The 23,785-nt window shown below is 46.4% G+C and overlaps 1 protein-coding gene across 3 annotated transcripts in view; it reads left to right on the top strand.

The window, feature by feature from the left end:
- LOC308370463 (protein furry homolog) overlaps positions 1–23,785 on the top strand; it is a 63,269-nt gene that overhangs the window by 25,516 nt on the left and 13,968 nt on the right. For all 3 annotated transcript variants that reach the window (XM_080845111.1, XM_080845112.1, XM_080845113.1), the window contains exons 24-51: positions 1,472–1,529; positions 1,634–1,725; positions 1,813–1,985; positions 2,449–2,609; positions 3,083–3,193; positions 3,756–3,910; positions 4,200–4,299; positions 5,148–5,319; positions 5,613–5,863; positions 6,288–6,434; positions 6,674–6,842; positions 7,039–7,129; positions 7,329–7,396; positions 7,898–8,048; positions 12,378–12,481; positions 12,846–13,031; positions 13,518–13,716; positions 13,960–14,081; positions 14,517–14,704; positions 15,153–15,247; positions 15,338–15,921; positions 16,160–16,257; positions 16,345–16,515; positions 16,604–16,744; positions 18,286–18,465; positions 19,312–19,476; positions 19,774–19,848; positions 20,014–20,184. In XM_080845111.1, coding sequence (XP_080701237.1) covers positions 1,472–1,529; positions 1,634–1,725; positions 1,813–1,985; positions 2,449–2,609; positions 3,083–3,193; positions 3,756–3,910; positions 4,200–4,299; positions 5,148–5,319; positions 5,613–5,863; positions 6,288–6,434; positions 6,674–6,842; positions 7,039–7,129; positions 7,329–7,396; positions 7,898–8,048; positions 12,378–12,481; positions 12,846–13,031; positions 13,518–13,716; positions 13,960–14,081; positions 14,517–14,704; positions 15,153–15,247; positions 15,338–15,921; positions 16,160–16,257; positions 16,345–16,515; positions 16,604–16,744; positions 18,286–18,465; positions 19,312–19,476; positions 19,774–19,848; positions 20,014–20,184 — 4,378 coding nt within the window. The remainder of the gene's footprint in view (positions 1–1,471; positions 1,530–1,633; positions 1,726–1,812; positions 1,986–2,448; positions 2,610–3,082; positions 3,194–3,755; positions 3,911–4,199; positions 4,300–5,147; positions 5,320–5,612; positions 5,864–6,287; positions 6,435–6,673; positions 6,843–7,038; positions 7,130–7,328; positions 7,397–7,897; positions 8,049–12,377; positions 12,482–12,845; positions 13,032–13,517; positions 13,717–13,959; positions 14,082–14,516; positions 14,705–15,152; positions 15,248–15,337; positions 15,922–16,159; positions 16,258–16,344; positions 16,516–16,603; positions 16,745–18,285; positions 18,466–19,311; positions 19,477–19,773; positions 19,849–20,013; positions 20,185–23,785) is intronic.

Below are 23,785 nucleotides of genomic sequence, written 5' to 3' on the forward strand. Positions count from 1 at the left end.
GAGTATTTTGTCGCCATTGGGGACCACAGCTCAAAAAACATTTGTATGACCTGTAAGGCCTTTACTTTTCAGTCTGTACATGTTTCCCCTTGGTAGTTACATTAGGAGGCACAACATTAATTACCATAGCTATGCAGATGACACACAGCTCTATATTTCTAATTGTAAGATTATTTTACTAGTCAGGCATATCAGGCATGTTCTTAAGATACACACCCGGTAGATCCCCGAGGTCCTCTGGCACTGAACTCCTAACAGTACCAAAAGCCAGGACCAAAAGACATGAAGAGGCAGCTTTTAATTTCTTTGTTCCCATCCTTTGGAATACTCTGCCAGAGGACCTAAGAATGGCTGAAACAATAGAAAACCTTTAATCTAGCCTATTATTCTCTGTGATATTTATCTGTGGCTCATTGGTGTGCAGTGGCTCTATAGTACATGTGTATGAGCGTGCCTTGTAATATGTTTGCACCTCACATTATATGGCTTTTGTGTCCCTCTGAAAATTAGTATAAAACATAAAAGCATTTGTCCCATCTCATTTTCTTCTGTGAAGCACATTGTGTTACATCCTGGTATTAAATGCCAATGAAAATTTTTATTTTATTTTATTTAGCAACCACCATAAGGACCAACCCAGCTACCATAACAAAACCCTATGTCCCACCACAACTACATCAGCAATACCCTACCATCCACCATAGCAATCATCTCAACAACCAGTGCACCACACGTTCAGCACAACTGCCTGAACTACCATAGCAAGCTCTGTAGCAATCAACTCAACTCTTTTGTAGCAACATTTTGGCAGTAGAGATGTATTGTTTGACATTTACTTATACAAAAGCTTTCTTTTATATTTGTTTTACATTTCACAGGTATAAATGTCTTCTTGTTATTACTTGCAAGCACTGATCAGGAAATGGAAATCTTTTATTATCTTTTTACTGTTTTATTTTATGTTATTTTCATACAACAGGCCATATCTTGCCACACCACTGATAGGGTATGACTACGGTTGTCAAAGTTGTGTTCACATTACCCGCTTCTCATGGCCGCTTACAATCACATATTTCCACTGAAATCATTACCCCTTAAAATGGAAGATAGTTGAACCATAATACTGGCATGAGTTTAATTTAACCTGTAGGTGTTTTTACAGGCTGTTGTAGTTGCCATTGAGTTTTTTTTTATTTGCCCCATGGTATCGAACAGCTGGATGTTTGGTTCTGTTATAAATGTCGGGATAAGACAAGACCTATAAAGATCTGGCATTGTGCAACAAAATTAATTTGATGTTTTGGGCCTCATGAATCTTTTCCTTGTCTTTTCATGTCTTCAAAGGCAAGGGCACAGATAATGGTTTGCCTTGCAAATCTACAGACAGCATTGAAGTCTTTAAAAAGTGCTCTTGTATTCCCACAGTTTAAAGTCAGCAATGTGAATCATAATGGTTACTCTCTGCCTACAGAGAGCTCATTGAGGAGCTTCACCCTCTAATGAAAGAGGCACTGGAGAGGCGACCTGAGGTGAGCTCTAACAGTATGTGCCATGAAAAGCTAAGCATGAATTTGGTTCTGTGCTGGATGCTGGTGGTGGTGTTTTGTTGGTTGTAATCTGATGACTATCACAGAACAAGAAACGGCGTGAGAGGAGAGACCTGTTGAGACTTCAGCTGCTGAGGATCTTTGAGCTGCTGGCCGACTCTGGGGTCATCAGTGACAGGTGGGTGAATCTCCCTTTACATTCATTCACATACACACACACACACTGTGGTCCAGAGTAGTTTGGTGATGATGTTCCCCTTTACAGCACTAACGGGGCTCTGGAGAGAGACACACTGGCGCTCGGGGCTCTCTTCCTGGAGTACGTGGACCTGACCCGCATGCTGCTAGAGGCCGACAGCGACAAAGACATTGAGATCCTCAAAGACATGCGGGCCCACTTCAGCGCCATGGTGGCCAACCTCATTCATTGTGTCCCTGGTAAGTGAATAATAAGGACAAATCCAGGACTTCCATTTGATAGGGGCCCAGTTATGCTGATATGGTCTTGTATAGGGTCTCCACTCAGAAATGGATCGGTCTATGCCATGTGAGTGTGCAGGATCAAGCCTTGTAAAAGGTGACAGATCCTGATACTGTTGGCTGCACCTCTGTAGGCCTCTGTGCTGTTAAATTTACCTTGAAGTCAACCCTTACCGTACAACTGGCAGGTGAACAACATTGACAGTCCAGTTACCACAGGGTGCTCAGCACGTTTTACTACAGACATACATTTGATACATGAGACACTATCACAGATAGGTGTTTCATTAGTGTTTTGTTGGATGTGTTTATGTATGTATTGTCAGTATATCAGTTTTACTGATACCGGTATATGTTTATTTGTGTGTAGTTGGATATAACTGTATAACTGACGGTTGTCCTTGTTTCCTGTTTGTGCCAGTGCACCAGAGACGTTTACTCTTTCCCCAGCAGAGTCTGCGTCATCACCTCTTCATCCTCTTCAGCCAATGGGCTGGCCCTTTCAGCATCATGTTCACCTCACTGGACCGCTACAGTGACCGCAACCACCAGATCACAAGATATCAATACTGTGCACTTAAGGTACAACTCATACACCCAGTCAAAACTACAGTTTTTGTCATTCAGCGAATTTCCCCATTATCCTCTGTAATTATGCTATACAACTACATCTGCTTACAGGTGGTGGCTGACTATCACTTAATTGCAGTGATTCTCAGCTGCAGCCTTTTTCATCTGCAAACTCTCTCTCTTACTCTAATTGTAACTGGAGGGTCTTTATTTAGCCTTACCCATGTGACCACACCATGCCACAGTAATGCAGAGACTGGGTGGCAAAGCGAGGTGCTCGAGAGCAGCAGGTTAAATAGAGGATGACAATGGTACCATGGTCTCGTCTACTTCACATTCCATGGTTACACCGTGCCTGCCTTTGCTCTGAGAAAACACTTTCCATGATGTCAGCCAAGTGTTCGGAGATGAAATAAGAATTCCTCTTCTATCTAATGAAGGAAAGTGAGGAGGACTAATGAAAAACCTCTCCGTTCTTTTCTCAGGCTATGTCAGCAGTGCTGTGCTGTGGTCCTGTCTTTGACAATGTGGGCCTTTCTCCAGATGGCTACCTCTATAAGTGGCTGGATAACATCTTAGCTTGCCAGGATCTGCGGGTATGCTGCCAGAGATTTATCATGCTTCTGCATTTTTACAAAGACATGAACCAATTATGCTATTCATGGGCTTGCCTGCTTTGAGGCGTGGAAACCAACAAGGACGCTTACAGCTGCTGCTCCTTGTTTTGATTCAGTGTTGCCAAAGACAACAGGCTGGTTCATGTAGAGACTGGGATTCTGACCAGATAAAATTCACTGTCTTGGAACTTAATGCCATTAATTTACATTAGAGTGACTAGACAGATTCTAAGACAGCATTATTTTCACAGGCTAAAAGGATTTTAAAATAAAAATACAGTACCAGTTTTCTCATTCAATGTTTTTTCTTATTTTCTACATTGTAGATGAATACTGAAGACATCAGAAATATGAAAGAACACACATGTTATTATGTAGAAAACCAAAAAGCGTTAAACAAACCAGAATATGTTTTATATATTAGATTCTTCAAAGTAGCCACCTTTTGCTTTGATGACAGCTTTGCACACTCTTGGCATTCTCTCAATCAGCTTAATTTATTTTTAAGTGAAACATATTATTATTTTAACACTTTCTGTAGGTTCACCAACTAGGGTGTGAGGTGGTCATCTTGCTGCTGGAGCTCAACCCAGAACATGTGAACCTGTTTAACTGGGCTGTGGACCGCTGCTTCACAGGCACCTACCTGCTGGGATCAGGTTGCTTCAAAGCCATCGCCACTGTCTGTGGCAGCAGGTACTGTATATCCAGTATGGCCACACAGTCAGCCAAAGTCTTTATAGTCACCTGAGTTTAATGAAATGTTTGTGGTTTGAAGTTCCATTAAATAAACCGTCATTTGGGAAATGTATCATTGGAATAAAATGGAGGTTTAAATGTTTGGGCTCTTTTGCTCTGATACCATGATACTGATCTGATACCCTCGTCAGAGTAGGCAGAGTAAGTCACTTGCAACTTTGTACTTGGTTTCAGTCTGCAAAGCCTGTTACTCAGGCCCTAATCTCTGTTTGTTGTTTCACTGCAGGAACTACCCTTGTGACCTAGTGACATTGATGAATTTGGTCCTTTTCAAAGCCTCAGACACCAACAGAGAAATATATGAGATTGCAATGCAGCTAATGCAGGTAAGAAAGACTAAATCTGATAATAAATAAGGTATTAAAGAAGTTATTAATTCATTATCAGTGACAGTGAAGAGTGAAGTCAACTGTGGGGCCTCATGTTCCAAAGCGATGCATAGTCCAGCTTTCACGCTCAATGTATCAAGATGTATGTATGTATCAAGAGTGAAATGAACGTGAGAATGTGTGCTCCTCTATGCCAACTTCATGTCTGGAGTATGCACATTTCTTATTGTTTTAGTCAGTTGGTGACACCAAGAGGCTATGCAATGTCACTACTAACATTACAAGTTTGTTTATGAGTCTGTAGGCTCACGACTGAAAACAATAAGTCCTCAAAATTACCAACTCATAGATGCCCAAGGATGATTTGATGCGTTTCTCTGCATCTACAGCCACTGCCACACTTGACAATATTCTTTGTTATTATTTCCAGATTCCAAATTGCCAAGTAAAACTATTTTATTAGATAGATTTAATAAGATAAGAGGACTTCCACCTTGCATTCTCTGAAATTTCATTTTTGGTTGATTTGCTGCTTGCTTTTGCCATTTAGTTTCAATCTGACCATGGGGTAGCCTAGGCCTAATAATATGTATTAGCATAATAAAATGTGTGTATTGAAGCAGGAAAGAGGGTGGAGTGTGGTGCTTGTGCACGCATGCTTGATTTCTTGTTGATCAGGATTTACAAAGATAAGGTGCGTGGAATCTGTCATGCGCACAGTTTCATACATCTGAATTGTTTTGTATGTACACAGCATTACAGTTTTGTGCGTACGCTACGTTTTAGTGTGAATTCTATGCAAGGCTTTGTAAATGAGTCCCCTGGTCTCTTTTCCTGTTCAACAGATCCTGGAGGAAAAGCTTCTGTCCTACTCAAAGAAATTAGCTGAGCAGAAACCCAGCAGTATCCTGTTTGAAACCCACCGGCCCTTACCCCCACTCTACAGTGTCTCTCTCCCTCAGCTCTCTGGCCAGCTGGCGAGGATGTACCCTGAGCTTACACTGCCTCTATTTTCAGGTAACCTCTAGCTGAACAAAGACCTGTCACTCTGTCACTTCAAAGTAAAGCTTTGATCACTGCTGTTAAGATGTGTGTACTGTTGTGCATGACATGGCTGAAATAACACTAAGGTTTTCTGTCTCTCTCAATGGAGATGTCTGAAGGTCTGTTCTTTTTGACAGTGCATCACTTGTCTCTATGACAGATGCTATCGGCAACCAGTGTTTACTACCCTGCCACTAGAGTTCTAATGGATCAGTGCAAAAAAGTTAAAATGTCCTTTGTGGTGAGTAAAAGCCTCTCTCCCACAGAAATAAGTCAGAGGTTTCCTACCACCCACTCTAACGGGCGCCAGATGATGCTCATCTACCTCCAGCCCTGGCTGCGCAACATTGAGCTAGTGGACAGCGGCCTGCTACCCCCTCTCTCCAGCCCATGCTCACCTGAGGAGGAGGTCAGGAGCCGGGCCAACACCACCCTCACAGACCTGCGGGGCTCTGGCTGGGGCTCACTGCAGGCCACCTGTCTGGTGCTCAACAACCTCATGTTCATGACAGCCAAGGTAGAGGACCTGGGAATCTACAAGTCTTCTGCTCATAGCAGGATATTAGCATACAAGGGTCACTTTGAGCATCTTATATTAATGGCTATGTACTGTTCTGTAGAAGTTGGTGTTCTTTTACTGTGGTTCATGAGAAGGTCTATTTAAGCAACATGACCCGAGTGAGAGTCGGGTTGGTAAAAGATATCAACATGGCTGTGCCCACGAGCATGAGTATCAGTTCAACTACCAACAAATTGAGCTTAATGATAACACCAGATTTGGATTCCTTTTGTTTATTTCACAGCACATGTAATCTCTTAGTCAGAATCAGCACCTGTAATCTCTCAATCAGAATTAGCACCTGTGATCTCTGTCAGAATTAGCACCTGTAATCTCTCAATCAGAATCAGAACCTGTAATCTCCCCTCACCCTCTCTGCCAGTTTGGGGATGATGTGCCCGGCCCCGAGATGGAGAACGCCTGGACGGCCCTGATCAGCAACGACAAGTGGAACAACAACCTGAAAACCACTCTGCAGTTCCTTATCAGCCTGTGTGGCGTCAGCAGTGACACTACCCTCCTGCCTTATGTGAGTCTCCATTGTAGCCAGGATCACCCAAAGAATCCAGTTGTCCAATTCCCTGACTGTCCAATTCCCACTCGATGCAACCCATTAAGGCAGGGACTTTCATTGTCCCACTTACGTTTCACTGGACTTACTGAAGGGGCTGATTTCATATTTCGACCCAGTTATATTAGCAAGTGGGATGTCATCACCCAAATACCCATTAAATCCTGATATATGATTTCATTGTTCTTGAAAAACAGATCAAGAAAGTGGTGATCTACCTGTGTCGGAACAACACTACTCAGACAATGGAGGAGCTGCTGTTTGAGCTTCAGCAGACAGACCCTGTCAACCCTGTGGTGATCCATTGTGACAACCCTCCCTTTTACCGGTTTGCTGCTACCAGCAAGATCCCCATCGCCACCTCAGGTGTGCACTTCCACATGCACAGGGTGCTTTCACAGCTGCAAGCTTAGTCATGTTTTCATCTCCTGTTATTCAGACATCTTTGTGAATAATAATTCAGTAGCTTGTATGACATGATTGAGCAGTGGTGTTTGTGAGATGCTTGTGTTTACCCTATTAATCCAGTGCTACTGTCTTGTGATGTTTGCCTGTGGTTTAGGTACCACATCTAGTAGCAACACAGTATTGGCAGGACAGGAGGGCTTCTCTGATACAGACGAGGCTAAAGCAGCCAGGGAGCACGAGGACAGGTGGGCTCTTCTACCAACATTTGCCACTCCATTCACCACTGTATAACATAGTAAATAGTCAAAACACATGCCAAAACATACTATCAAAACACAAACACACTGCTATAATAAAAGACCATATGCCTTCTGTGTGTGTGATTGGTTACACAAATTTGTATTGTTAAGTGGTTGATTTTGTCTTTTATTTTTGTCTCTACAGACAAGCCCACAATCGTCTGGAATCGCGCTACAGCAACAGTTCAGGTGGCTCGTATGATGAGGAGAAGAGTGAGTATGTCACAAGACAGGCACGTCACTATAGCCTACTCAGCACACTCAGAACCAGTTCAAATAATGGGATATATTGGCAATGTGCCTAAGGACTTTACACACAAAGGAAGACTGAGACACAGAGGCCTACCCTGATCTCCTCCTCTCTGATCTCCTGATTTCCTCTCCTGCCCTCCTTTCCCGATGTCTTTCCCCGAGCTGACATGTCTTTCATTATTTGTTGAACTGAAACCCAGTGTGTTATCCTGTCCCCAAAGATATGTGTGTGTATGTGCATGCATCTACTTGCATCTACTTTATATTATGGATCAGAATATGTGTGTTTATGTGTAACCATTCATTTCTTTGTTGTGTGTGTGTGTGTGTGTGTGTATCCACATATCTAAAGTGAGTTAACTGTTGGGAAGTTCAGGCTGCAGTCTAAGAGGGTGTGTCACACATTTATAGGATGCCGCTTGTTAGTGATAGGCTGTTTGACCCGGTTTGTCTCACCCCCAGGTGAACCCTTGCCACCCTACACTGATTGGCTGCTAAGCATCTTGGAGACCAATCAGCCACTGCCTCTGCCCATGCCTGTAAATGGAGGGTGCTGGGCACCTCTCGTGGACTTTCTTCCTGAAACTATCACCCCCAGAGGACCACTGCACAGGTGGATGAACACATCCCAGCACTCCTCCATACTTTCACATAATCTGCTCTCATAGCGGTTACTTAATCAAGAGTATGACACCTACAGTTTTCAGATTAATGTTGCAGGTCTTATTCAGATTGGGTAACAGTCATTTAGTAATCAATATCTTAGGGGCTTCTCACCTCAATCCATCCATTATCTTCCTGTACAATACTCCCACTATGAGCTACATTATGTCGAGGGTCACTTCAGCCTTCACTGGGCCTCATGGAAGGTTTGATGATGTAGGTATGTTTGATAAACTGTTTCATGAACTAAAAACAGATATGAATTAGTCCTTACCTGCTACTAGGCTTGTGAGGGACCGGACGGTCACCCCATGTTCTTTTAGGGATGTGGCGACTGGACTTGGTGGTGAAGTGGAAATACATAGCAGGAGATTTTGGTTTTTGGTATAAAAAAATCTATATTTATTTACAGGGGGGACTGACAACCCCAACACAGTGCATACAACTTAAACACATGGAAATCAAATAGAGAACAGATACAGGCCGTACTCACCCAGGACTGAAGTTACCTGGCACCCTAGGCACCCGCTTGGCCGATTAGGCCCAATTATCGGCACCCTCTTAAGGCCCAAGCCAGGCCCAAACTAGGCCCAGGCACTCAACCCGGAGCTAAGTACATCGCTAGCCGTACCAAACCACGCCACAGTGAGGTGGGGGAGAATTCACTCACAAGGCTCCTCTGTATGGTGTGGGAACAAAGAGAGCTTGGGGAGTCACTGATTGGTGGGGAGGGGTAAATGATAGGCCGGGGCAAAGAACTGATAGGCTGGTGTGACTCACCCTTCTTAGCAGACCCGGCGGCAGCACAAAAATATGAGGGGGGCGATTCATTTATCACAGGGGTCGGGGCGCGCGCGCGTAATGAATTGGGTGCGCTGCGCTCCTGGAAGGCTCGTGTATATAAACCACATGCCTGCAAGACCCTATTAATAATGATGGAAGTAATTTTTACTACTATTGTTGGAATGATCTGAGCAGTGAAACACTCACGCAAGCACGCACACCCACCCGTCCATACCGAACCCAAAATGAACTAACCAAGGCTACACACCATAACGAACTGAACTGAAATGCCCGTGAAACATTCATACAACGGCATTATTATGTAATAACCAATGTATTTTCAAGCACCAGCCACCCAACTCTTCCTTCGTCATAATGTAAATTGTGCTCAGTACTCCGTTGACGTTTAGGCATATCTGCACTGAAACCACATGCATAGACAAATTAAAATGATATTTTTGAGAAAACGCCTACCTCAGTAAAGTTGAAGCCTTCGGTTGGATGCCGCGTTGAATCTCCTCAGAAGGACCTCTCGCTACTCTCCATTGAATTTCCTGGTTAGGTCATTCTCAAATGCCAGTCTTATTAAGCTAGCCTTTTGTCCATGCAGCATGCTGCGTCTGTGCTCACTGAACACTCTTTTCAGTGTTGAGAATGAGTTCTCGCACATAGCAGTCGAAGCCCCAAATGTCATGGCTTGTTTGAAGGCCTCAAACACCTGAGGCATAGCTACGAACACAGCTCTGTGTTTAGTGACGAGCTCACTTATGGTCATCGGCTCACCACCCTGGCTCCGTACAAACTCGCGGGCAACAATGAACTGCGTCTCGTTAATTTCAGTGCCACTTAATTCCAATAAAGGTTTCAGTTTTTGCGTGTTCAAAAACTCCTCACTTGCAGGGTCAATGGCTTTTAGAGCAATTGCGTATTTTTGGTTGGTCTCACTAAAGCGAGCAGCCATTTCTCCAAGCACACTGTCTATGATGGCAAAAAACAGTCGCTTTCCTTCCTGCTCATTGAAATCTTCCTGTTGGCCTAGAGTCTCCTCTACCACATACTCTCGGAGGGCTGCAGGTGCCTGTCGCAGCCGCTTTGCGGGAGTAGGGCCAGCACTTGCAGTCTCAGCCCAGAAGTTCTGGAACTCCTCATCACACCGAAGTCTCCTTAGGCTCTCTGTGGAAGCATGGATGAGCTGTACTGCAGTGAGAAGGTCGCAGTTCTCCGCTTGGAGCATCTTGTTGGGTGGGTCCATCAGTTCTAACACCTTCAGCAGCAATCTGGCCAGAAATAAGAAACTCGGCTCACTGATGGCGTTGTGAAGCCCAGACGCTTCTATTCTGACTTCTGCAGTGGTTTTCCTCGATCGCAAGTCTGCCAGGAACTCTGCAAGACTCACATGTGATTTCACAACTAGGGACACCGTGTTAAGGTGTCCTGTCCACCTTTGGTCCAAAAGCCGTTTGAGGCTCGGCCCCGTGTACTGTGCTGCAACGGTGGGCTTTCGCAGGAACTTGTACAGCATGTTGCAAACATCAAAGAAAGACTCAACTGCGTCCTCGGATGTTAGGGCATGCACAATGACGAGGTGGAGTTGGTGGTTGAAGCAGTGAATGTAGGGGATCTCTCTGTGCAGTCTGTCCTGGATGATCCTCTGCATCCCCCCATCTTTGCCAGACATAACACTTGCCCCATCGTAACACTGGCTGAGCATTTTGGCGGTGTCAAGCCCAACTCTTTCAAGCTCTGTAAGCACAGTATCCGCAAGTGATTGCGCGTCACACCTGTCTGTTGTGAGCATCGCCAAAAGCCTCTCGTGGATCCGACACTCACTGTCCACATAACGGATTATTACGCTGATGTTCTCGCGCCCCGTTGGATCCTTGGTGCCATCGACCTTGAGGGTAAACCTCTGTGAGAATCTTACACATAAGTTCGATCACTTCGTTTTGGATATTATGTGACACGTATTTCACATTTTGGGGTATTGTGTTGTAGATAGAGGCCAATTCCTGATTTTGGGTTAATGTGTAGTCAAACAACGACAAGAACAGCCCACAACCCTTTTTGTCCCGGTCACCAACCGCGTCAAGGGCACCTCGCAAAGGAAGTTCGTTTAACACTAGGAACACGATTGTGTCCATGATGCCACGCATATACAGTCTGTTCCGGGACAGCTGTTCGGTGTTGACAAGAGTAGAGATCTCTTTTCCCAAGGAACGTCGTTGTTGTTTCTCTCTCCAAGCAGCTACACACGCAAGATGCTCCTTGCAATTAGCATGTCGGCTAAACCCTTTACTCCTGTCAGTCGCGTGTTTCCAGTTGTTGTAGCCGAATGTTGTGAAGGTACAATCACTGCCTCCAAAATGTCGGCACACGAAACAAAAAACAGCATCTGCCTCGACGGAATATTCTAGCCAGTCTCGGCCACTGTACCAGTTACATAGAAATGATCGGTTACAGTCGTTTTGGCTTTGTTTTTTTCTTGGGTATGCTGCCAGCTTCGGTTGAGCAGGTTCATCTTGGCCAAGGTCCCTTGGCTCATGGCATTTACCTTGATTGCTAGCTTGACCTCGAGAGTTGCTAGTGCTGGCAGACCGTACCGCTGTAGAAGTAGGTGCGACTGCAACCGTGTCTTGAGGTGCTGGTGCTGGCGCTGGCCTCGGACCCTCTGGAGTGGTCTTACTTGTTATAATCCAATTTCTAATATCCATCATTTATCCATATCCATAACTTCCGTCACTTTTCAAAATTCAATATCAATCTGTCGACGCTGTCTCGAATCAATGGCGCGTACGTCTACCATTCAATCGACCGTAGGCATCAACTCAAAGTCAAAGACGTGTAGCCTAACAACCATCCCGCAACCCTCAACCTATCACATCGCCTGTACACAGACACGCCATATCCGTCTATTTTAAAAATATTTATTTTAGTTAATTCGTTTGGTTTATGTGTTAAATACGTTATACAACTGAATAGCTTGTATTCCACCATATTTTCCGGCATTTTTTCTTTTTCTTTTTTTTTTTTGAGAACTCACACTCAAGGGGGCGGAGCATGTTAGGTGAGGGGGCGTCGCCCCCAAACGCCCCCTCATGACGCCGGCCCTGCTTCTTAGATGTCTTCTTGGAATTAAGTGTCTGGAAGTGTTCCTTCATTAACACTGCATTTCCAACCTGTTAAGTGTCCCCAACTTCTTTCAAGCAATATTCATCCCAGGCAATACGATGCATACTTTTAGTATATGATGATGATAGAGAAGTAGTATATCCTGTTAAAAATGTTGGGGCTGATCCTCCTATAGGTGTAGTAAGGCCTGTGTTTGCAAAGAAGCATGCCCTTTCCATGTTCATACTCTACCAGCACACTTGTGTATTCCTTGATGGTCATTATTAGGTGTGAAGGAAGCTTCACTTAATCTGGATTGATGTACCGAGACAGAAGCTTTACATACAGTATACCAAGTGTGATCGTGAAAATCTGTGTGTCTGAGCAGGTGTAACATTGCAGTGATCTTCATGACGGAATTGGTGGTGGACCATAGCGTGAGTGAGGACTGGGCTCTTCATCTGCCTCTGCTCATACATGCCCTGTTTCTGGGTCAGTGTCTCATCCTTTATCTCTCTGTTGAGTCATGTCAGAGGGGTTGAGTGACGTGAGTGAGAGGGATGCAATGGTCCGTGTTATCGGCCGTCTCTATATGTCTTCGGTGTGACTGAGACTAATACCAGTTCAGTGATATTTACCATGCATGTCTCCAAGAGACACAACATAGTCATGCTGAAATATTGAGCACTAACACACACATAAACGCTCACTCACATCCATAGACACCCACGTACATACAGTATACTTAATCCCTCCTCTCTGACATGATTGTAAATACACAGAAAACAATGATTTGGTTTTGATTCTGATTATAGCATTGTTTGTTGTTTTGGTGTTTGTTTTGGACCCTGCACAGGCATGGACCACACACGTCCTGAGGTGTTTGAGCACAGCAAGCGTCTGCTCCTCCACCTCCTCATCACCCTTTCCTGCAACAGCAACTTCAAGGTCATCGCCTCAGTTCTCCTGCAATCTAGAGAGATCAATTGCACCAGGAGCCTGACCATCAGACCCACCTATGAGCATGAGTTTCTCTACGCAGGTAACACAACATGCACAAAACTGTCGATGATACTTAATGAGATATTGAGACACAGGATGAGTGAAAGAAGAAAACAGAAGATGGGATAGAAAACACAGTCTTAATAAAAGCATTCCACTTCTCTGCTAGACTTGGAAGAGGTTCTCTGATAGGGACAAGAGTCTGTTGAGAGGGGAGGGATAGTTCTATGACCACATGTCAAGTCATATGGGCTTCTGGCAAATTAAATATCAGAAAGCTTCCCAGATCCCCTCAACGGAGGTGGAGCCATATGCATACCTCATTGGATAGTCTGGATTGGTCCTCCAGCCCAGGATTCTGCATGAGGAGGCTAAATACTCAGATTCTTATTCAGTGCAGGCTTAGAGTCTTGGAGCTAGTGGCCTTAAGTCACAACTGAAGGTAGTAGTGATTACTGTGACCAGTGTTTAATGACCTTAGTGGGATGTGAGGTTCAGTTCTCCCATGTCTGCTTCTGTGCTGCAGGAGGGCCTGACTTCCTGCGGGACTGGCAGCCGTCCCCAGTGCCGGACTCAGGCCTGAACTCCTCCTCCACCTCCTCTAGCTTCAGCCTGGGGGGAAGCAGCAGCCACCTGCCTCCAGGGCCCCCTCAGGTCAATGAGCTGGAGACAGCCACAGAGATAGAGGAGAAGACCAACAAACTTGTAGAGTTTCTCACCAACAGGTACCAAATACATCAGTGGCATCCTAAATCACCGAACACTGTTGTGTCTGCGGTTCACTGGGTGATTTTCACATCTTTACCCTTACGATCCTAAAGAGATTTATATTAGGGTGCTATCAATACATGCCAGGTCTTCTCCATTAATTGTGTGCTAACAAATTCCTTGCAATAGATACATGTATGTATGTAGATACATGCATGTATGCTATAGCTTTGTACTAATGTTGTGTGACATTCACCTAGGTCATATGGGCCCTTGTGGGGCCATGAAGACATCACTCCCAAGAACCAGGTCACCAAGAGCACTGAGCAGCTCACCAACTTCCTCCACCATGTGCTCTCTGTGTTCAAACAGTCCATATCAGGTAAGGCCTTTATGTTGTGTTTCTCAATGAAGGATGCAATAGCACCGAATCATTCAGTTTTTCCCAACTGCTAAGATGCATTTTTTAAAACAATTCACCATTTTTTTTTACCCACACTTTCTCAAAAGGAGAACTTTAACTTCCAGGTTATAGTAAGGTTGGTTGATATTTGAGCTCAACAGACAAAGATATTACACCCCTCCCTTACGTGCTCATGAAGCAACGTGTTGATTGACTGTAATTGTTTATGTCTCAGTCCGTGCCAATATGTTTGGTTCCCATATTATGTCCACTAAAAAGTCCCAATCAATCTTTTGCAAATGTGCATTTTTCTGTGTGTGTGTGTTTGTGTGGGTGGGTGTTTGTGGATGTGACGTGTGTATATGTTGTGTGTGTGTGTGTGTATATGTTGTGTGTGTATGTTTGTGTTTACAGTGTGTCATCTGGAGCAGCAGCTCAGTGAGGTGTCTCTGCAGACTGCACTGTGCAGCTCTTCTCGTCACTATGCTGGCCGCTCCTTCCAGATCTTCCGGGCCCTGCGGCAGCCGTTGTCAGCTCACGCCGTGTCCGACCTATTGTCCCGCCTAGTGGAGGTGGTAGGGGAGCACGGAGACGAGGTGCAGGTAAGGGGGGTGTGAGGGTGAGAGTTAGTAATGGGGTTTGTGGTAAGGGTTAACCCTAGGGGGGCTGCTGTCTCACCTGGTGGAGGGACCAGGTACAGGTGAGGGGGGGTGTTAAAGTAGGGGGTAGGTATGGATGTATGTGAGGATGTGTTTGTGTTATCCTTTTTACACTTGAAAAAACATCATGTTTTATCATCTCCCTTATCTGGCGGAGGTGGGGGGAAAGCATGGGGACGAGGTGCCGGTAAGATTGTGTGTGTGTGTGTGTGTGTGTGTGTGGGTTTCTTCTTTTTTCAATAAACGTATTACATGTGTTTGATGTTTTTAAATACATTATGCATGTATGCATGTATGCATGTATGCATGTGTGTGTGTGTGTGTGTGTGTGTGTGTGGGCGTGTTAATTAATTAATTGTATTTATTACAAATGTATTTCTGGTCTGTCTAGGGTTATGTGATGGAAGTCCTTCTCACGCTGGAGTCAGTGGTGGATAACTTGGCAGAGTGCCTCAAAAACAACGACCTGATGGCAATCCTGACAAGGTACCCTCCATAGGAGACCTTCCTAGCCATTGTAGGAAATTTCACATCCGTTTGTTACATCCACTCATATTATTATATCTTGCTATGCAGAGCAACCTCTCCAGACTTCTTGAGTAATGGGAAGCTGACCTCCAGCAGGAAGAGCACTGGCCAACTGAACCTGATCCCAGACATGTCCTCCTTAGAACACAGCCGCCACCAAAGGAGTTACTCCGTTCCCAAGAAGTTTGGTGAGGCAGAGCACTCCTCCCAGGTCCAACGCAGTGCCACGCTGGACCGTATCCATGTCTATACCCACCAGAGCCAGAGTCAGGGCCCCATCCCCTCCAAAGACAGTTTCAGCAACCCTGACAGCATTAACCACCCTAGCAACCTGCTGGCCACCATCTTCTGGGTGGCTGTGTCTTTGATGGAGTCAGACTTTGAATTTGAGTACCAGATGTCCTTGCGGCTTCTGAGCAAGTTGTTGGCCCACCTGTCTTTAGACAGGCCAGAGAACCGGGAGAAGCTGGAGAAGCTGCAAACTCAGCTGAGGTGGAGTAGCTTCTGCGGGCTGCAACACCTGCTGCTCAAGGGCTTTACTTCCATCTACAACACCGAGCTCACACTGCAGCTGCTCTGCCAGCTCACACCCATCTCACGGGCACCCGTGGTGGACACCTCGCAGGCTATAGGTGACATGGATGCGCACACACATGTAAACATACAGATCAAGAGAAGTGTACTAAATTACCACAAGTTTCACCAGTCCTTTTCTGTGATATGGAGCTTTTAGTGTTTTGTATTTGAGAAGTATCAATTTAAATTAAATGTAACATGATTGTGTTAGGAACATTTTAAGGACTTTTTAGAATCTGGATTTTTTTTAATTTTCGTTTTGATGTGTAAACTTTCCCCCCCCCCATTTTGTAGGTTTCCCTCTGAATGTACTCTGCCTGCTCTCCCATCTTGTGCAGAACTTTGAGTGTCCTACACCCTTTTGTAAAGATGCTGCTGAGAGAATAGCCCAGGTTTGTTAGGGAACAGCATTGGCTCAGATAGTATAGGAATACAGTGTTGGTTCTCGTTTGTCTGAATGTTCCCTTACTGATGCGCAGGTGTGTTTGGAGGAGAAAAATGCCAAATTGTCCAATCTGGCTCATGTCATGACACTGTACAAAACGCATTCGTACACGCGTGACTGCTCCTCCTGGGTGAATGTGGTTTGTCGTTACCTCCATGAGGCCTTCTCTGACATCACCCTCAACATGGTCACCTACATGGCAGAGGTGTGTGGGACCCAGGGCTCTTTCATCCACATGTCTTTCCTTTCCTCTGTCTGTATTCTTCATATGAGTTGTTTTTCACCTTTTGCAGTTGTTGGAAAAAGGCCTTCCCAGTATGCAACAGACCCTTCTGCAGATCATCTACAGCCTTCTCAGTCACATGGACCTCAGTGGCATCCAAGCCAAACCCCTTAATGCTGAAGTACTCAAGACGATAGAGACATTTGTTCAAGTAAGATTTGTATCATCAAGTAAGCATTTCATTGGCCTTAGTGTGAAACTGTTTGCCCCCCTTCCAATAACTGGTGTGAAGGCATTTATTAACAATTATTTCAAACAAGTTGCTGGTAGCTGTTGATCAGTCCTGTGCAACAGCTAGGAGGAATGACTGGCCCATGCCTCCACACAAAAGTACTTAAACTGGGTGATGTTAGGTGTTGATCCTCCTGTTTCAGGTCCTGCCACTACATTTCCACTGGAAACAGATTACAGACTTTGACTGAGCCATTTCAAAACTGCATAATGTCCTCTGCCTTAACCATTGTTTGGTAGACCAACTTGTGTTTTCTTCCGAGTCATTGTCTTTGGCACTTGGCTGCACAATTTCCCAGCCCAATGTAAAATTCACAGTTCTATGTTCGATGGTGACGTGATATCCTGGTCCTATGAATAAATATCCTAAGAAATATAAAGCTTTTCTTTATCAATGTTGATACAGATCTGATTACATAGGGCATATTTATGGAGACCTTCTGACATATATCAATACTATACTGTACTAATATACTGGACTCCCCTCGTGTCTACATATATTTTGAACTGTTAGACCAGGGGTGTCAAACTCAAATACACAGAGGGCCAAAATAAAAAAAATGGGTCTAAGTCGAGGGCCGGACAGTGAGGCAAGCGCTTCCTAAATTGACGTTTGCTACCAACGCGGGGACAGTGCCTTGTGGGACTTTGCAGTATTTGTGGTGTGTTCGACATATCAGAAGCCGCGACAGACAAGCTCTGATAGATAAATAGATAGGAAATAGATGGATACTTCATTAATCCTGAGGGAAAATTAGGCAAGCCAAATAAAATTTCACCGTTGCTCATTCAAATCAATGGAACTTTTTGCAACATTCTGAGGAGCTGATTAAATTGCTTGTCGGGCCTGATCAGGCCCTCGGGCCTTGAGTTTGACACATGTGTGTTAGACCACTAGGTCAACAAATTCTTCTTATGGCCTTCTTTTTATCAATGTGTATAACTTTTATAAAGATTTTTGGAAATTTCTGATAACTCCTCAAGTCACTTTAGATCCTATGAAATCAAGTACACCACAGGGATTATACAGGGTTTTCCTATTTTAACATACGTAACTCAAAATCATTGACAACAAAACCTGTTGCAGAGCCAATTTAGTCTATGATTGCTGAGAATCCACTTGTTACACTTTCTCCCTTTTCTTAACTCTTGACTAAAGCAGGGCCTTGTGTGTAAGCTGTAAGGCACACCCAACGCTCTATAAACAGTTCTGTCTGTTTGGCTGCCAGCCACATAGCAGAGGCCTTCCACACATCCCCCAAATTAACATTTCTCTAAAACCGATGTCACTCACTGCCTTATCTGTTTACCAGCTCTCTGTGCTGCCCATAGGAACTACTATATAGTTGAGAAAACAAGTGTAGGGAAACCTTGTGAAAAGTGTGTGTGTGTGTGCGTGGGTGTGTATGTGTGTGTGTGTGTGTGCTTGCCCTTGTCTCTCTGTGTATGTGCACGTTCCAGACGCCACACTGGAAGGAAGCCTTGAACATTTTGAAGCTGGTGGTATCGCGGTCGGCCAGCTTGGTTCAGCCTGCATCCCAGCCCTGCAGCCTCCCCCAGTCGGAGAGCAACACAGTCTGGGAGAGTTCCTCTAAGGCCCTGCCAGGGAAAACTTTGGATTTCCACTTTGATATTTCCGAGGTAAGTGTGCCATGATCCTCCTTTCCGATACTTGATATGATACTTTCCTTTTCCCTCTGTCATGTGTGGGAGTGCCCTGTAGCTCATTACCGTTGCCCTTGTGGGTGTGGCTGTTGTCTGTCGGAAAAAGTACATTTGTCAGAACAGAACTGGGTATATCTGATGGGATTTTCCCCTCTACACAATTGATTTAGGAGACCTCTGAGTTGTTACTCTGTCCTGTAATGCATTCATTGCTGGATAACAGCTAAAACAACAAGTAGGCAGCTCGGCTCCACTCCCAAGTGATGTGAAAACGTGTGGGAGGAGAATGTGTGAGAACCAAACACTGAGCTATTTGTGTGTTATGTGAATTCCAGGAAATGATGTAATTCCGACTCCTTCTTTGCTCTGCCTTCTTTGTATTTTAGCCAGTGAGAGTTCAGGGTCTGGAAAAAGCACAAACAGAACCAGATTTACACATTGTTTGAGTGGATCCCTTTCTTCTCTGTCCTTATTTTTAGCCTTGGCTCAGTAAAACAGGCAAAAGGAAAACAGTTAGGCGGGTGATTCCAGACAGCAGGATTCCAAGTCAGTTAACTGTTGAATTTAGTAAAGTGGGCTCAGTCATCGTGGTGTTTGGAATCTTCCATGTAACACAGGAGCCTTTGATGGTGGGCAGGCACTGTGAAGTACTGGTCTGTCAGACAGCAAAGCTGACCTGAGCTCAGGAGCTGGAAGACAGGACATGGATGGATTCTGTCAAAGGGAACCCCATCAGACTGCCTCCTCTCTGATATCTATGTGATCATTCTGCCTCATCGGGCTCATCTCTGCTCTTCATGTGCGTCTTCTCCTCCTTGGCAGACTCCTGTGATTGGGCGACGCTTTGATGACCTACACGGCTCTGCAGGGCATGATGGGAAGAGCAGGGTCATCGCCGTGACTCGCAGCACCTCCTCCACCTCCTCTGGCTCCAACTCCAACACCGTGCTGGTGCCCGTCAGCTGGAAGAGGCCACAGTCCTCACAGGTGACTCTCTTATCCGCTCACAGGGAGAATGGCTATGGGGTTATGTGTGCATCATTTTTAGTTGAAAATCAGCAGCTATTGGATGGGCACTGTGACAGATAAGGTTAAACAGGGTGTCCATGTTTACTCTCTGTTATGTTTGAATGCCCAGAGTCCCCTGGGCAGAGGTGCATGAAAAAGAAATCAAATTAGTAAAATTTTCTGTAATTCAGTTTTCTTACTTAGATCCCAAGTTCTGTCTTGCATTCTCCTTTCAACCAGTCTGGCACTTTGACATGAAGCTATTTCTCTTTGCAGAAGAGAACTAGAGAGAAACTGGTGAATGTCTTATCTCTGTGTGGACAAGAGGTTGGACTCACAAAAAATCCCTCGGTATGTTATACTTTAAAACCTTTTATAAAAAAGCTGAAGCTTTTCGAAGTGTCTTGTTTTCCTGCACATTCAGGATGAAAATGTATTTAGTTTTTACTTTCGCAGGATTAACTGAAATTGATGTCTGATGAATGCAATGAAAGATGACTTGGGTTCTTCTTGTAGGTGGTTTTCTCCTCTTGTGGGGAGCTGGACCTCATTGAGCACCAGCTGAGTCTGGTGTCCTCAGAGGAAGGGCCACGCGACCAGGACAACATGGATGACACAACCTCAGAGCAGCAGTTCCGGGTGTTTCGTGATTTTGACTTCCTGGATGTGGAGCTGGAGGATGGAGAGGTGAGTCTTTCGTTGTCAAAATAAGGCTTCGATTATGATTCATTAATTATAGAAAGATAAGTATATACCTTTGTGGACCGCTCAGCGGCAGCCATATTGGATGGATATAGTGGCCAGTCTGTGTTGCAGTAATAGTTACTATTTATTCCACTTCATGCTTTTGATGTGGAACTAGCATACATGTTTTGGACTGTATTGGTAGTGGGATGTTAGGTCTACTACCTCATGTTGGAATTACCTCTATTACCTTATTTTAGATAAACTTTAAGAATAAACTGTTATTCAACTATACTTTATAAAAAATATATAAACCTTTAACAGAGGCAAAACATATGACGAAGGTTTTTTGGTGACATAAGTTCACAAGCTAGCAAGATTTGATCTTTGTTTTAGGTGTTGATGTAGTCTGATGTTACCTAAATGACTTAGCTCACTAGTTTTAGACAGAATATGAGATGGGTTAATCAGGAATAAAGAAATGTGTTCTTCAAAGTATCTGTTGTTTGCCATTAATGTATGGTGAATGTCACACTGCCAATTATTGTTTACTTTGTCACTTCAAGGTTATCACTAGCAAATCTGACAGATTTTGAAAGGCTTCTCATGGCAAGTTATTATATATGTGATTCATTTAGATTAATTAATCACAAAGCATGTAATTAATGACATTAGGTTTTGCTTGACAGCCCTAATAAAATAATGCAAATCACAGAATACCGATTTAGCCTAAATACTAAGCCAAATCAATGGCTTTTTAAAATTGGAGGAAATAGCAGATCGAAAGTTACGTATGTAACTACGCTTCTATGAATCACTGGATGACCGCTAGGCGGTGCTTTCAAGCACTGGATGATCCATCTCACGCACGCGCAGGTCGAGGAAGAATACCAACATTGTCACCTCGTGACCCCGATGACCCCCGGATAGTCTATATCTTCCGGTAGGGTCAGGGAAACTGTTCCTACACAATCTTCTCGCGACAGCACGAGGATTCTGAGTGACAGAACAGTCTAGCGGTCTAGCTTTCAGGGGAGTTGCACTGGATGACATATACCAACAAAGTCACAAAGAACTCCAGCACTTACCTCACTGAGGGAAAGCAGCATAGTCAGGCAACAGGACCACAGCCAATGGATGGGGAGTGGCGACGTTCACCCGGTAGAACCTGGAGAAGGTACTAGGCGACGCCCACGACGCTGCCTCACAGATGTCCTCCAGGGGAACGCCCCGCAAGGCTGCCCAGGACGTTGAGACCGCTCTTGTGGAGTGGCACCTCACCCCGGATGGCAGGGGGTGCCCACTTCCTCTATATGCCTGGGTGATGACCTCCACCACCCAATGCCCCTCCTAGGGCCCCCATAGCAGACAAACAGCTGCTCCGACCGTCTAACACTAGCGGTCGCAGCCACATATGCCCTCAGGATCCGCACAGGGCACAGCACCTCCAGCTTGCGCCAGGTGTATAGGGCGATTGAGGTTCGCCGTAGTCAAGACCTTGGCGGAGTTTGGCCACAGGGTAACCCCCGAGCCATCCGAACTCCACCTCAAGCAGGAGCTGCTCACAGTCAGTGCGTGGAGCCCCGACGCGCTTCGCCGATATGATGGCGAGGAGAAAGGCGGTCTTAAATGAGACCCACTTCAGCTCTGCCTGAGACAGGGGTTCAAAGGGAGGTAGGCCCAGGGCCTCAAGCACAAGGTGCAGATCCCATGCTGGAGTGCGCCTTGCTCGTGGGGGGCGCAGCCGTAAGGCGCCCCTCAGAAAAAGGGACACCAGCCTGTGGCTTCCCACTGTTCCATTGTCCACCCGAGCATGCCGGGAGGATATAGCCGCCACATACACCCTCAGGGTAGCCGGGGACCGGCCCCCATCCAGGAGAGACTGGAGGAACTCTAGGACACTCGGGACCCCGCAGTGCACGGGGTCCTTGCCCCTGCCCGAACACCATGCAGTAAACAGCTGCCACCTGTTTTCATACTGCGCCCGGTTAGAGGGTGCCCGGGCATTCAGTATGGTATTGCGGACAAAGTCCGAGCACTCTGTCAGCAGTGGGTTGGGCCCTGCCATGGCCAGACCCACAGCTGCAACCGATGAGGGTCGGGATGCCAAATCCGACCCTGTAACTGAGACAGGAGATCCTGGCTCAGAGGGATGCCCCCCCCTGTCCAGGTGAACCAGAGGGGGCAGTGGGTGGATTCCTCTGAGGCAAAGAGATCCATCCCTGCCCTGCCAAAGACATCCCAGATGTTGAGGACCATGCTCAGCATGCAGGACCTCAAGACCCTCAGGACCCTGCTGAGGCCCCTCAGGTCGAGGATGGGGTGGTGTCCGCCATCTTTCTCTGCCACTAGAGAGAAGGCCAGGCAGAACCCCCCGGGTTGTGCCAGGGGGTCCACCGGGCTCGATGGCACCCTTGCCCAGGAGGGCGGACAGCTCCTGGGTAAGGGCTTGGGATTTGGCCGGGTCTTGTAAGACGGTAATCTTGACCCGGCCGTAGGCTGGGGGCCGACGTCGGAACCAAAGTTGGTATCCGTGGGCTAGAGTGGACAGCACCCACGGGTCCCTGATGGAAGCAGCCCGAGCTGAGCTGCTGCTGGGAAAACGCCGACGCCGGCCCCTGGGCCTTAGCGCCTGGCCCCCCCGCCCCTAGGGGCTCTGGGGGGGCGATGGGCTGCGGGCAAACCATGAGGTTGGCCCGAGGGCTGTTGCTCCGGACTCTGAAAGGCCCGCGCTTGCTGCTGAACAGGCTGTGGGGCGTTGGGCCCCGTAGCGACCCCTTGGGTTGGCCTGTGCCTGAGGGCCGTGCCATGGGGCAGCCGCAGACCATCTAGGCCTACCAGGAAAAGGCGGCACCCTCCTCCGGAGCCCAGACAGCTCCTCCCGAGTCTTCCCCGCTTGGACAGTGCGCTGAAGCGGGTCCAAACAACTCCCCTGGTTCCACCGGCACAGTGAGGAGGGCCTTTTTAATTGCTTCTGTGAGTGGAGACTGCGCCAGCCACACCTGACAGCGAGCCTGGACGAGGGTGGACATAACACGTCCCAACTCTCTGGACATCAGCCCAAATGCCTGAAGAGAAGCGTCGCTCAGGCTTTGGACTGACGGGTCCACTTCGGCGCCCTGTAGGGATGCTGACAGGGCGAGGACTAGGTGGGACATAGAGATCCCTATGCGCCCCATGCGTGCCGCTGCACCATAGGCCTTTGTGAGGAGGTCGTCCGTAACCCGGCACTGGGGACGAGGACACCTCAAATTCGGCCTCAGCGTCTCGTCAGGCTATACGATGAGGGCAGTGATGGTTGGGTCGACCGCTGGCATATCAGCCAACCCGTGCCTGGGCGTGTCCTGCATGGCCGACCATCGCTCGTCAGACGATGAAGGGCTCTGGAATCCCTCCAGCACGCCTTTAACTCCCCCAGATACTCCTCTGATGGGGGTACGAGCAGTTTGGCGCGGGCTGGGCCCCGCCTGAAGAAGGCACTGGCCGGAGCCGGCTGAGCCCCTGGAACGTCCAGCTGTAGGCGGGCCAGGGCCACACAAATGGTGGCCTCCATTGAGCAGTCCTCAGAGGCGCTGGCAGAGCTGTGGGCTGAATAAAGGGAGCC

Source organism: Sprattus sprattus (assembly GCF_963457725.1).
Source record: "Sprattus sprattus genome assembly, chromosome: 9".
Lineage (NCBI taxonomy): Eukaryota > Metazoa > Chordata > Actinopteri > Clupeiformes > Clupeidae > Sprattus > Sprattus sprattus.